The sequence below is a fragment of the Peromyscus californicus genome, unplaced genomic scaffold (assembly GCF_007827085.1).
Source record: "Peromyscus californicus insignis strain IS unplaced genomic scaffold, ASM782708v3 Scaffold_14__1_contigs__length_90479793_seg_2, whole genome shotgun sequence".
Classification (NCBI taxonomy): Eukaryota; Metazoa; Chordata; class Mammalia; order Rodentia; family Cricetidae; genus Peromyscus; species Peromyscus californicus.
In genome coordinates, this window is record NW_026294436.1 from 19,880,028 (window position 1) to 19,893,397 (window position 13,370).

Below are 13,370 nucleotides of genomic sequence, written 5' to 3' on the forward strand. Positions count from 1 at the left end.
CCCCCGGGAAAGTGTTTTCTCCAGGACAGCCAGGGAGCGTCAGGAATCCAGCAGTCTAGAGAGTTGGAAACTGGGCTGGTTTTTAATTGGGACAGAATGCTGGGGCAGATAAGGCTCTTTGACAGTAATGATGAGACCCAGACAGGGAAACAGAACAAGAGCCAAGCTTCCCTTTGTGAGCTGCAGATCCCTCTCCCCCATCCCTTACCCCCCCCACCCCCCACCGCCATCAGGCCCCACTGGAATTTGCTGGCTGGGAGACAGCAGGAATTGAGAGGGCTAGTCCCCTGCCCCTCCCCAACTCTCCTTGCCACCTATGAACTTCAGTGCTGGTGATGGGCATTCTGAGCGTAGGGGAAGCATGGCCAAAGCTGATTCTGTCAGCAGATTCTCAGGGTCTGTGGAAATGAAGCTGCTTGGTACAGTGGGGTAGAAGGAGTGGAGTATATTCCTTAGGTTTCCAGTATTTATCACAGCGGGAGTCTTGGACAGCTACCCTGGGAGTAGTGTGTGTGTGTGTGTGTGTGTGTGTGTGTGTGTGTGTGTGTGTGTGTGTGTGTGTGTGTACATGCTTGTGTGCATGCATGCTTGCTCATGGCCATGAAGATTCTGGTTTTAACTGTGTGGTGCCAGGTGCACACCACGTAGAAGCCGAGGATGTCTTGAACCACAGAAGTGCCCTGCTGAGGTGGAGGGAATGTGTCTCGGTCCTCATGGAACGCCCCCCCCCAATCTTGATGCTGTTCCCTCATCTGTCTTTCGGTTCCCCACTCTCACGCTGGCACCCAGCATATTTCTTGGTCGTTTTCGAGCAGAATGTTTACAACCATCCTCTGTCGTGCATGAAATATTTCACATTGAAAGTTTGCAGAGATTAATTCATAGAATTAGAAGAGGCCTTGTTTGCTCATGAGCAAACTAAGGGATACACAGGTGAGGGAGGCCATACTGCAGACTCGATGTGTCTGTCCCACAGCAAAGACTGACTTGCCCAGTTCCCTTTCCGCTCATGGGCAAGCCCAAGTGAGCTGTAGGTCCAGTAGAGAAGTGACCACCTCCTGGGCAACTCTGGAAACCAAAGATGCTCTTTCTTCTGCCATTAAAGTCTTTCCTTCCTGAGTTTCTCACTTTTGAGGGAGTGGAATTTGAAAGGTCACCTTGGGTCTGGTCTTAGCCATCTGCCCTTGAGAAGGGGAAGCTTTCTGACATCCCCAAAGGAAGTAAAGAGGAGGAAGAAAATGGTTTCCTTTTTTAAAAGCATTCTATACCTGGTAAAATTTTCCTGCTGTCTTACTTAAAATGAAAACCTGTCATTCTGTGCAGGGTGATGGTGAGGAACACCAGCCAGGCTTTCTGTGTTCTGACTTAACCCCGAGGATTTGGGGGCTCTCGGTGCCCAGGAGCCTGTGCCCTCCATCTCCACTCCCTTGTGATGGCTTCACACGGTGTCAGAGAAGTAATTTAACTTGAGCAAAGCAGTGGGAGGCCCCTGAGCTCAGCTTGAAGAGAAGGGGGATATTTTTGCCTCCTAGAGGAAGAAGACTCATTTTCCCAATGCACCCCCCTTCCTCCTGTTCAGATGAGTTTAATTTTCTTCTCCTCTTAATGAAGATGGATAAAAGCCAAGCTATATATTCAGGGGGAGCCAGTCAGGGAAGCCGAGTGAGGGGGCGAAGGGACAGAAACAGAGCTTTCCTCCCGGAGAGGAAGTAATTAATTGTAAGAGAGAGCTAAGATGGGGAAGCCTTTGGTAATAGAATATCAGCCTTCAAATGCAGGCGGCTAAAAATGACACCGGAGCATGGGAGTCTTTTTTATCTGTTCATTTGTACATTCAACAAAACTTTATTGAGTACCTATGATGGGCAAACAGGGAACTCACGAAGGCGTCTGGAGAAGGTTCTGGCTCAATTAACTAGAGATAGTTCAAGCCCAGATCTAAGGCCTACTGTCACCAAGATAAATCATTGACCAAAGCCTCACTAAATGGCTGAATATATTGACCTTTTGGATTTAGGATTAGCTGTTTAAATATCAACAGCCGTGACCCCGGTTACACCTGGCCAACTCGTCCCTTCACGGGTTAAATAATAATGTTGTCCATTTATTTTTCTGTTTACTTATCCCATTGTTCCTCTGACCTCAGTCCAAACAATTAGATCAGCCCTGCCCTTTGAGTGTCTACTGTGATATCACAGAGTTGCCATAGCAACAGACTATGATGTCAACAGAATGCCCGGTGCTGCAAAAAGAAGCACCTTGGTCAGAAAGGAATCTGCCATGTGAAGTAGAAGCAATAGAAGGCAGAGGAGCTGAAACAGCGTCAGAAAGAGCATCTTGGCTGTTTAAGATGACATCGAGCCTGGGTCCTCCTTTGCTGGACTCCTCTGCAAACCTCCAAGGCACTTACAAGGACTGATAAGAGAATAAGCTTGTCCGGAGGCAGGGGGATGAGGAGGTGACCTTCAGAAGGCCTTGCAGCCCAAGAATCCTAAAGCACAGAGGACAGTGAGAAAGAGGAGATTTGACTAGCCTTGACCTATTCGGCGGAATTAACGTCCATGCAGACCTCCTAGCGGCCGAGCAGATTTGACAGTTACCAGCTGGAATTTATCATCTTGCATCTGGGAAGATATGCAGCAATAGATATACAATGACCCCCCCTCGAGCCCCGTTCCCTGCCCTCTTCCTCACCAGCCTTGGGAGGAAGGCTTCCTTCCACTTTTGAGTAAGGAAGCTGATCCTTACCAGCAGCTGGGGCTCCACAAACATCCCGCCCATCCCACTCGGGCTGCATATATCCCAGCTTCTTACCAGCTGGGCCAGCGCACTCAGAGGGCAAGCAACTGGAGAGGGAAGTGTGTCAGGCCGGGTGCGGAGCCGCTTCACGCGTCTGTGCTCCTGTCTGTCCAGATGAAAGCTGGGCGGGCTGAGAGAAAGGAACGGAGACTTCAATTCTCCTCAGCTTCTCAGCAACAGCAACAGTAACAGCCAATGAACCCGAAGCTTCCTTTAACCCTCAGAAGGGCTTGGAAGGTCTCTGAGAAGCAAGTTGGTTTGCAGCCCCAGAGCCCGTGTCTGGGCTCGGAGCTGGAGAGGCTGGAACACCGTCTCCCTGCAGGTCGGGCTGGCATGAGTTTCCGTGCAGATGGGAATGCAGCCCATGCTCCTCCGCCCGCCCAGCTGCTCAGTGTCCTTAGCTCAGTGAGGTCGGACTACCTGGAAGCTGTACACCTGCTCCGTGCCCGTCTCTCTCCATTTCTGCATTTCCTTCTTGGGAACCTGAACCGGGAGGAGGTCCTCTCTTCTTCATTTATTCTGTCTCTCCGGCCTTCTAACTGTAGCATCACAGGGGAATGCCAGGAAGCCACAGGCCCCCTAGGGCACCTGGGCTACCCCTCCCGTTGCCCAGAGGGAGCCCTGTCCCTGTTCTCCAGTGCTAGAGCCAGGAGAAAGGGCAACCCATGAAGCCTGCCCCAGCTCACCCCGCGTCTCTGCCACAGCGTTAAGAGTTGGAACCAAGGACTTACTTCTCAGAGGGATGGTAGCAGCAGGGTGGCTGGTGGCTCCTCTGAGGCTGCCGACCTGGGGACGGAGCTTCCAAAAAGATGTTGAAGTTTCGGGCTGATCGACGGGTCAGGTAGGGATTTCCTCTGTGAACCACGAGCCTAGTGAAATCAGAGCAGTCCGAGTTGGTTGCTCATCCTGTTTGAATTCAGGGCTTGGCGGTGCGGGGTCTGCTGGAGATGACCACGACCTGAGAGGACAGTAGTTAGGTCAGTGGTTACTGCATTGCAGTGTCTGTGGAGGGAAAGCTATTTTGAAATTGTTAACAGCGGGTGGAAAGAGGGCATTGTTTGTAGGGTTGCTGGGTAGGAGGCTCAGGCCAGGGAGAGGTGTGCCATGCCCTGGAAAACTGAGCCGGGCAAACAGTGGACTGCTTCTGTGTGTGACTGTCTGAACAACTGCCTGCAGGGTGCTCCCAGGAACACAGAACAGAAGGGGCCTGGAGGGGTAGGGTGGGTGGGAAGCAGGTAGACATTCCATGCATAGGGCAAAACAGAGAATTGGGTGTTTTGAGGACCTTGCTTGTCCCGGATTGCTGCCCTCAGCTTCATTGGGTGACAGGCAGGCACTCTTCCTTGCAAAGATTTCCCTGTGATCCAATCGAGGGAGCATCCTTAAAAGAGTCAGGAAGGAGGAGGGACTATAGTTTAGGAACTAGAGGGTGGTTACCAATGTGCTGAGTTCAAATTCAGGCCTGGTGGATGCTGGTCAGGTTGTAGGTCCAACTCAAGCTACAAACTCTGGGTATCCAAAGAGGCTGAAGACATTGCCTGCTGTATCTCTTTCTCCTGAATTCCTGGCTTTCATCTGAACAGCACCGGTTGGGCAAAAAAAAAACAAAACAAACAAAAAAAACCCAAAAAACAAACAACAACAACAAAAAACCACCCTTTGATATTATCTTTAGCTCTGCCTGGCATCCTGGGGGTTGGGACGCATCCTGGACTAGTGGGAGACCGTAGAAGGGACCAAGTTAAGCACACTTTGCTCAGGCGCTGGCTGGCTGAGCAGAGTGCCAGCTCTTTGCTGTGGGTGTGCTTAAGTGCCTTTAGCAGTCTCGGTCCCCACGCCCGTTCCTATGGTTAACTGGAGTCTATGCTGGGCTCTAAGTGTTTCTGAAGAGGTGTCGAGGAGGAGGGCCTTTAAACTCATCCACCCCGGTGGGCTAGACACTACCACGTTCTCGCCAAGTGGTCCCCACTTACCAAAGCCACTGCCCCTCTGGAAGACCTCTCTGCTGCTTTCCTTCTGCATGTCCCCTGAGAGCTCACCCAGGAGCTGGCTTGACATCCTGTCAGCCAGAGGCACCTTCTCCTGATACTCCCATCTGCCTCCTTCCCAGCCCCTGGGACCTGCTCCCCCAGCTTCCTGGCAGGCTCGCTGCACAACACCCCACCCCACTCTTGGCTATAGCAGCCCTCAGTTAGGTACAACTGTTAGGCCAGCCCTGACCTTGCTGCTTGGTGGAGCCTGGGGCTTCTGCCATGCCTAGCAACCTCTCAACAGGAGACCATGGTCTCAGGGTGTGCCTGAGTCCCAGCCCAAAGCTCAACCCTGGAGTTTCTGAATTTCCGGATACATTTAAAGAAAGGGATGGAGCTGAGAGCAGGAGAGGAGTCCAAGGTCACAAGAGAGTTCCTTCAGCAAAATTATGAGCAAGCATTTTCTGTGCGGAGCACTGGCAGGCGCCGTCCCTGAGAGGGAGGCTGCTGCATGAAATCTGGACTGTGTCAAACTCAGGCTTGGAAAACCCCGTCTGTCTCCCCCACCCCACCCCCACCCCGCTCCCCACACCGTCCCCAAGGTGGCCACTGAATGCACTGAGCATAGCTTCCTGACAGCCTGAGATCTCTGGCAGGTGGCTAACACCGAACCAGCCAGAGGTGACCAGGCTGTCATTTTCTCTCCCCGACCCCACCCACCTGCACCTTCCTGACCCCGCTGGGGGAACAGAGCCACAGCTCCTTCCATGGCCGGCCATCCCTTTGGGTTGTGACTCTGCCCTCCCCAGCTGATGGCGTCTCTCTCCCCTCTTTTTCCTCCGCAGCCACAATGAAAGACGCAACACATTTCGACACCCAGTGACTGGCCAAGTCCCGGAGGAAAACAAAAAGTTTGACTTGAAAACGTAAGTTCCCCTGCGCTTGCTCTCTGACCTCTGCCACTACTGTCCCGCTGCTACCGCTGCTACCGTGTGTAGGTTGGGCAGGGAATGAAGGAGGAGGGATTTGGGGCCCTTACCTCAGCCTTGAGGACCAGAAACCTCTGGGCCACATCTCTTGACCCCTCACACACTGTTCCCAAGTTCCATCAGAGAGCATGGCGGTGTTTCCCATAAGCGGAGCTGAAGGAATGAAAACCTGCTCTCAGTCTGGGATAGCCCCAGGGAGCCCCTGAAGGTAGCGCAGGGGAATCGGATGTAATCCAGAGGTCTAAATGCTCATGTTTCACTTGATATCCTGCCTCACTGAAGGGGCGGGGGAGGATAATTCATAGTCCACTGAGCTATTGTGCCTTTGAGCAATGAATCCCACCCCCTCACCCTCCCCACCCAACCCTTCTAGGGTCAAATACATAGCTTTATGTATGCTATTGAACCTTTAAAATAGAAGGCCGCAGGCCTGGTGGTACATGCCTGTAATCCTAGTTTCTTAGGAGCCTGAGGCTAGAGGATCTTGATTTCAAGGCCAACCTGGGCCTGTCTCAAAATAAGAGTAACCGTAGTCTATTATCTCAGAGTCCAGATTCTTTTTTTTTTTTTTTTTTTTTTTGGTTTTTCGAGACAGGGTTTCTCTGTGTAGTTTTGCGCCTTTCCTGGAACTCGCTTTGGAGACCAGGCTGGCCTCGAACTCACAGAGATCCGCCTGGCTCTGCCTCCCAAGAGCTGGGATCAAAGGCGTGCGCCACCACTCCCGGCCAGAGTCCAGATTCTTAAACATACACAAACAGGAAAAAGCCACGTGGGTGGCACATGCCAATAATCCTAGAATTTGGTCCACAGAGGCAGGAGGATCAAGAATTCAAGACCAGTCTCACATAGTAAGTTTGAGGGCAGTCTGGTCTATGTGAGGCCCTGTCTTTAAAAAACTAGCCAGCCGGGTGGTGATGGTGCACACCTTTGATCCCAGCTCTTGGGAGGCAGAGCCAGGCGGATCTCTGTGAGTTCAAGGCCAGCCTGGTCTACAGAGCGAGTTCTAGGACAGCCAGGGCTACACAGAGAAACCCTGTCTCAAAAATCCATAAGACAAATCCATAAATGAACAGAGAAGAAAAGGGAGATTATCCCCCAAGAACCAAAAGAGCCCCTGGGATGACTTCTGAGCTGCACCTCAGGCTGGGGGGGCTTTGTGCTGATGCTGTGGTCATGGGGTCAGGGCGGGGGCAGGCCGGGTGCTTTCCCTTGCTTCTCGGCTCTGACTAGTTGCCTTCTGTTGTTGACTTACATTCAGATCGGCCTTGGACATGTCCAACAAAACAGGTGGAAAACGTTCTGCTACCATCAACAGCGACATATCCAATCACAACATGGTGTCAGAGGTTCCTCCAGAGCGGCCCAACATCCGGGTAAGTCCAGCCCTCTAGGAAATGCTGTCAGGTAGGAGGATCTCAGGATCTTCAGGAAAAGCCTTGCCTGCCCAACACATCTCTAGGTTCCAGTGGGCAGGCAAGGAGGTACAAGAACCCAGTGCAGAGCACAAGGGAAGAAAGCCCAGACAAGTACCTCACAGAAGACGAGGCTCCACACACGAGGTTCTCTACCTCAGCCCTACTAGTTTTTGAGACTGGGTAACGCTTTGTGGGTGGGGCTTTCTAGTGGTGTAGGCTGTCAAGCAGCGTTCTGACCTCTGCCAACTAGATGCCCACAGGACCTCCTTTCCTGTTGTCATGGCCGAAAATGTCTGCAGATGTTGTCCGTGTCCTTTGGGGACAAAATCTCCCACTCTCCTAAGGACCACTGATCTTAGGAGACAGCAAAAGAACCTCCTATGAAAGATGAGGTGATAGGGGCGTCAGCATGGGAGGTGGAGGAAAGGGGACCCTGGAAGAAGAAGTCATCCATTGAAAAGGGGGTGGAATGTGTCCTTTGAGGTCAGTGACGGTGGGACTTCGAGACTTGGACAAGCCGTTTGAGAGGCGTGATGAGCACCGAAGGTAGAGAGGGAAGGAGAGGAGTTGCAGTGTGTTCGTGCCAAGCACTCTCCCCAAACCAAGTGTGTGTGTCTCTGTGTGTACTAGCAAGCGTGCGTTGGAAACACAATTGTGCAAGTTGCACAATTTGAAAAATATATGACTTATGTAAAATGTACAAAGGTGAAGAGCAGAGCTGCATATTTATAGACATCTCTGCAGCACACGCTTATAATCATGGACCGCAGACCGATTTTGGGTCAGTGGCTGCCTTTAGGGAAGAGAAAGGTAACAAGATTGAAGCCCTCAAAGGGAGGCCTAGCTCCACTTGACTTTTCTTATTAGGGGGAAGAAACAACATAAAGGAATGATTGTGGTGATATTCCCTGCTTTTCCGAAACGCTTGAAATGGTTCAGAAAGGTGTTTTCAATTTTCGTGTGTGAGAGGGAATGCATGTATGGGGGTACATGGGACAGTGGGTGTGTGAGAGGAAATGCATGTATGGGGGTACATGGGACAGTGGGTGTGTGAGAGGGAATGCGTGTATGGGGGTACATGGGACAGTGGGTGTGTGAGAGGGAATGCGTGTATGGGGGTACATGGGACAGTGGGTGTGTGAGAGGGAATGCGTGTATGGGGGTACATGGGACAGTGAGTGTGTGAGAGGGAATGCGTGTATGGGGGTACATGGGACAGTGGGTGTGTGAGAGGGAATGTGTGTCTGGGGGTACATGGGACAGTGGGTGTGTGAGAGGGAATGTGTGTCTGGGGGTACATGAGACAGTGGGTGTGTGAGAGGGAATGCGTGTATGGGGGTACATGGGACAGTGGGTGTGTGAGAGGGAATGCGTGTATGGGGGTACATGGGACAGTGGGTGTGTGAGAGGGAATGCGTGTATGAGGGTACATGAGACAGTGGGTGTGTGAGAGGGAATGTGTGTATGGGGGTACATGGGACAGTGGGTGTGTGAGAGGGAATGCGTGTATGGGGGTACATGGGACAGTGGGTGTGTGAGAGGGAATGTGTGTATGGGGGTACATGGGACAGTGGGTGTGTGAGAGGGAATGTGTGTATGGGGGTACATGCGCCAGTGACTTACCCCCACCAGCCACAGTCCACCTCATCAGGAAGTTCCACAGCCTTCCAGAATAGTACCACCAACTGGGGACCAAGTGTTCAAAACATGAGCCCTTTTAGGAGATATTTCACGTTCAAACCTCAACAGGGAGGTTTGGGAGTCCGGGGAGGAAAAAAAGGATGAGGCTCTTCCCCGTAGCTGAACCCAGAAGAGAAGGAGGGTCTTATGGCACACAGGGGCTGAGGGCTGAAGGGAGGAGATTGAAGGTGTGTGGGAGCTTGGGGGGACTGAGTGCTCTGGCTGAGGAGGAGCAGCTAGAGGAGGGTATTTTGAAGGTAGATTTGAGTGTGTGTGTGTGTGTGTGTGTGTGTAAATATGCATGTGCGGTGTTGCTAGGGATGGAATCCGGGGTCTTCCGCATGCTAGGTGGGAGCAAGTGCTTCACTACTGAGACGCAGCCCCGCCTCTTAGAGGCAGGTTTTAGAGAGATGTTCAGTGGGGCAGCATCTGAGGAGACCGTGGATCAGCGTTGTCCTTGGCCAGGGGAGCGAGGCTTCTTTCAAAGGCAAAGGCGGCAGTCTTCTAGGTAAAGGGTATGAAATCAAGGAAGTGCGTGTATAACTACAGTTGGGTATCCGGAGCCTGGCTGTAAGAGCAGGGGAGGGAAGGGGTGGGAGGGTCAGGAGGTTTGGGAAAACGGTGTGAGGGGAGAGTGGAGTTGCTGTTCGGGTCTCATCCCCACTGGGGTTGGGGACTGGAGGTCTGTGGTGTGTGTGCAGCTCACGTGTGTGCAGTATGATCCCCACCCGCACCCCCTTGAGCAGTACTTCTATTCCTGAGAGTTCGGAGGAGACAGGAGTGATGGGGTTAAGTTGGAATATTGAGTTTCATAAAAGACAGGGCAGAAAGTCAGCAGGTGGGGATTTTGAGTCTGGCTCGGACAGAAATTAAACCGGGCAGTAGCGTGTGCGTGGATCCAGCAAAGATGGAAGGGCTGAGGAGCTGAGGCTCTGCGTGACGTAGAAAAGCTGGTAGAGCTGAGGAGACGGGGAACAAAGCCCCAAAGACGAAGTGTTGTGATCGGAAAATGTTCCTGTGGGGTTGAAGGTGCTGGCGGTGAGGTGGCTTGGGTGCTGGCAGGGTCTGGATTCTCCATGCATGGTTTGGAGTTGAGGACATGAGGTCCTATAAAAGGGCATTGGATGGGCCATCCTCAAGAGCAGTGAGGTTTCCCGTGATGATTGCAAGTCTTACGGCGAAGAGGACGGCTGACACCATAATCCTTAGACTAAAACCAAACAAAACAAGCAAAAACAACAAACAAACAAACAAAACACAGCAGGGTTATGCTGAAAGGTCAGCCGCAGAGCTCAAAGAAGACAGTTTGTCATTGCCAGACCCAGGGGTGACGTGTCCACGCGGCAGTGACAGCCGGGGGACACCGTCTACCCTCCCAGCTCTGTGGAATGTCTGGTGTAATTACGACAGGGACAGGATGCAGAGGGGATGGTGCGGGGATGTTGTGTGTGTGCCAGAAGCCTTGTACAAGAGGTGATGGTAAGGAGAGGAGGGGGATGAGAAGAAGGAGCAGATGGGTCTGCTGGATGCCTGGGGAGGAGGCACTGGCTGCCAAGCCTGATGACCTACCGAGTTTGATCCTCAGAGCCCACGTGGTGGAGGGAGAGGACAGCTAAGACCACAGATCGGTCTCTAACTTCCAACCTCACCATGGTGTGTGTGCATGTTCCTCCCAGAAGAAAACAAAAGACAAAAGCCATTCAACCACTAGTGTGTTGAAATGTTGAGACTCATGTTTGACATCAGACGATCCAAAGAGTTAAAAGGCCAGGCCCTTGAGTTAGTAGACGATCAAAGCCTCATATTGCCTCTTACTGGGAAGGCACCAGGGGCCCACGGGAGAGGTATGCCCATTAGCAAGGACAGCTCCCTGGCCAACAGAGCTGTAAGGAGAGGAGAGGACTTGGGCTAACTGCTGCCTTTGCCCCTCCAGGCGACTCGAACTTCCCGCAAAGCCATTGCCTTTGGTAAGCGCTCACACTCCATGAAGCGGAACCCCAATGCCCCTGTCACCAAGGCCGGCTGGCTCTTCAAACAGGTGAGGCCACCCTGCCATGTTGCCTACAGCGACCATCACTTTCTGCACAGCATTGGGAGGCTCCTGTACTCACGGCAGCTCAGGCCCTCTTTGGTGTGTTTTCCTGTTGCCTCTGAATGTCTCCCGATTGTACAAAGGTTCTGAGAAATTGAAAACCTCCCCAAAGTGAACTAGTGTCAAATTGGGGGACCCAAGATGAGGTTCCTGATGGACATATGTGATGACTTTGAAATATGCCCGGTCACTAATCCCATCAGCAACCCCATGGCACGTTCCCTGTGCATCCCCTCGCTGTGTGGGGGTGGGGTGGCCTCAAGTCCTGGAGTTTACCAACTTGCCCTGGATGGACACTGCTGTATTCTTGTCTGCTCTTCTACGCACTCATTCTGGGGTACCTTTTGGCCCCCTTCATCTTCCCCGGAGCCTCAGAAATGACAGAACTGGAAAGTCACAGGCAATAATCTGATGTCAGTTCCCGGTATCTGAGCTCTCAAGGGAGTCGCTGCCACGTGCTGGTGGCGGCGGCGCTGCAGCTCCAGCCGAGTGTCCTTGTAACTAGCACAGTGCTCTGACTGCGTCTGCCTTCTCTTCCACACCCAGCTCATGGCCTTCCCATCTGTCTCTCTGTGTGTCCCGCAGGCCAGCTCCGGGGTTAAGCAGTGGAACAAGCGCTGGTTTGTCCTGGTGGATCGCTGCCTCTTCTACTACAAAGGTGAGTTTGCCCCAGCGCTGCCCTGCCGGGGCAGGGGGAGCCACGGACCACTCTGTCTGGCTGTTGGGCTCTGCTCTGGAAGCTCATTGGCAGGTGGATCTCTCCAGGCAGGTTCCTAGCACTGGCAGGATGTGGGCCATGGGCATCACAGCCCAGTCTCAGATTCATTCTCTGCTTATTCAATTCCTAGCCATAAATACTTATCCAGGAGGCAGCAGTTCTGGGTCCCAAATGATGATACAGCAGGTGAACAGGGCAGACATTTGGGTGGTGAGATTCCTGGGTAGGGGGAGGAAAAGGGCAAGGAGGAGGAGGTCACTAGTTACTGCTTGAAAGTCACTGCCTAATGGAGGCTGGTGCTGATTTTCCTCCTGGCCCAACAGAATATGCAATCTGGTCTGGCATCTAAGACTGTTTACCATTTTGTTTACTGTGAAGTCCGCAGCACTAAAAGCTGGACAGCAGGGAAGATGTTCAGGTGAGGCTGGATAAACAAATAGTCCTGGCCTCTAGCCTCTCTGTCACCCCCACATTCACGTGGGGCTCCCCTGCCCCAACACAAGAGGACAAAGATCTGAGAAACTCTGGCACAGCCTCTTCCAGGAAGTTATTCTAAAGTGCACACAGCAACACGTGTCAGGGTGAGTGAGCGCAGAGGACCCAAGCAAGGGCTAATGACAGTTATGGTGACTGTGGTGACCGCGATGCGTGGGAGGGGGTGAGCAGGAGGGATGAGAAGAGAGAGGTTGAGATGATCTCTAAGCAAGGCTGTGGGCTTCACTTACCTGCTGTGATGAAGCCCTGGTCTGAGAGCAGGGCGGTGAATCATTAACTTCAACAAATACATGTTGTACCCGCTCACCCTCTGCCCTGCAGCTGCTCTTCCTGAGCTGTAGCAAGGGCTAGGGATACAGGGACAGGGACAGAGGAGAGTCTAGAACTAAGGAATAAGAAATTCCCCCGCCCTTAGAACCGGCATGGGACAGGATTGAGGGAGGAGCCAGGGTCTCTGAAGAAAAGAGCAGGGTGTACCAAAGGATGCTCATGGGCCACAAAGGGATGGTCTCAGGATGCCCCATATTCATCAATTTTCTGTGGCTGGGTAATTAATAAAGGAGGGGGGTTTGTTTTGGTCTTTGGATCTGGAGGCTAGGAGGTCGGAGAGCTCAGTGCCGGCATGATTAGCTGAGGGTGGTGCTGGGGTGGGGGTATTGGTGCTGCTTTGGCACATGTCAGAAAGTAAAAGGACAAGTGGGGACATGTGGAAAAACACAAAACAGCTTCGCTTTGCAGCAAGCACCCTGCTCTGGAGGAGGAGCCCACTCTAAGATGGGCATGTCAGCTGGGCACACCTTTAATCCCAGCACTTAGGAAGCAGAGGCAGGTGGATCTCAGTGAGTTCAAGGCCAGCCTTGTCTCTGGGCCAGCTAGGGATACATAGTGAGACCCTGTCTCAAAGCAAAACAAAAAGAAAAAAAAATGGGCACACCTCTCCCTTGAAGATGTCAGCACTGTTATGTGGGGATCAAATTCAGCATGAGTGAGGGCTGGGACCAACTGGCCACACCCAAACACAGCACCTCTTGACCCATACTCAGCTGTCTGGATGGTAACAGCTTCTGTTTCCCCAGATACAGCCCTCGGGTTCAACCTCCAAACCTCTGCCATTTCCCATGGCACTATAGGAAGGACTGAACAGAGAAGCCAAACAACAACAACAACAAAACCCCACAGACCTAATGTCTCATGAGTGTAACCAGAGAGGCC

At 52.4% G+C, this 13,370-nt stretch overlaps 1 protein-coding gene across 17 annotated transcripts in view; it reads left to right on the top strand.

The window, feature by feature from the left end:
* Positions 1-13,370, top strand: part of Plekha6 (pleckstrin homology domain containing A6) — a 141,873-nt gene that overhangs the window by 91,723 nt on the left and 36,780 nt on the right. For 16 of the 17 annotated variants that reach the window (XR_008217897.1, XM_052736943.1, XM_052736946.1 and 13 more), the window contains 4 exons: positions 5,615-5,695; positions 7,017-7,131; positions 10,787-10,891; positions 11,531-11,603. Coding sequence is in view for 16 of the 17 variants with exons in the window: in XM_052736943.1 (XP_052592903.1) it covers positions 5,615-5,695; positions 7,017-7,131; positions 10,787-10,891; positions 11,531-11,603 (374 nt within the window). In the remaining variant the exon portion in view is untranslated. Of the gene's footprint in view, positions 1-3,486; positions 3,641-5,614; positions 5,696-7,016; positions 7,132-10,786; positions 10,892-11,530; positions 11,604-13,370 lie in introns of those variants that run through there. The other variant, XM_052736953.1, reaches the window with a different exon arrangement.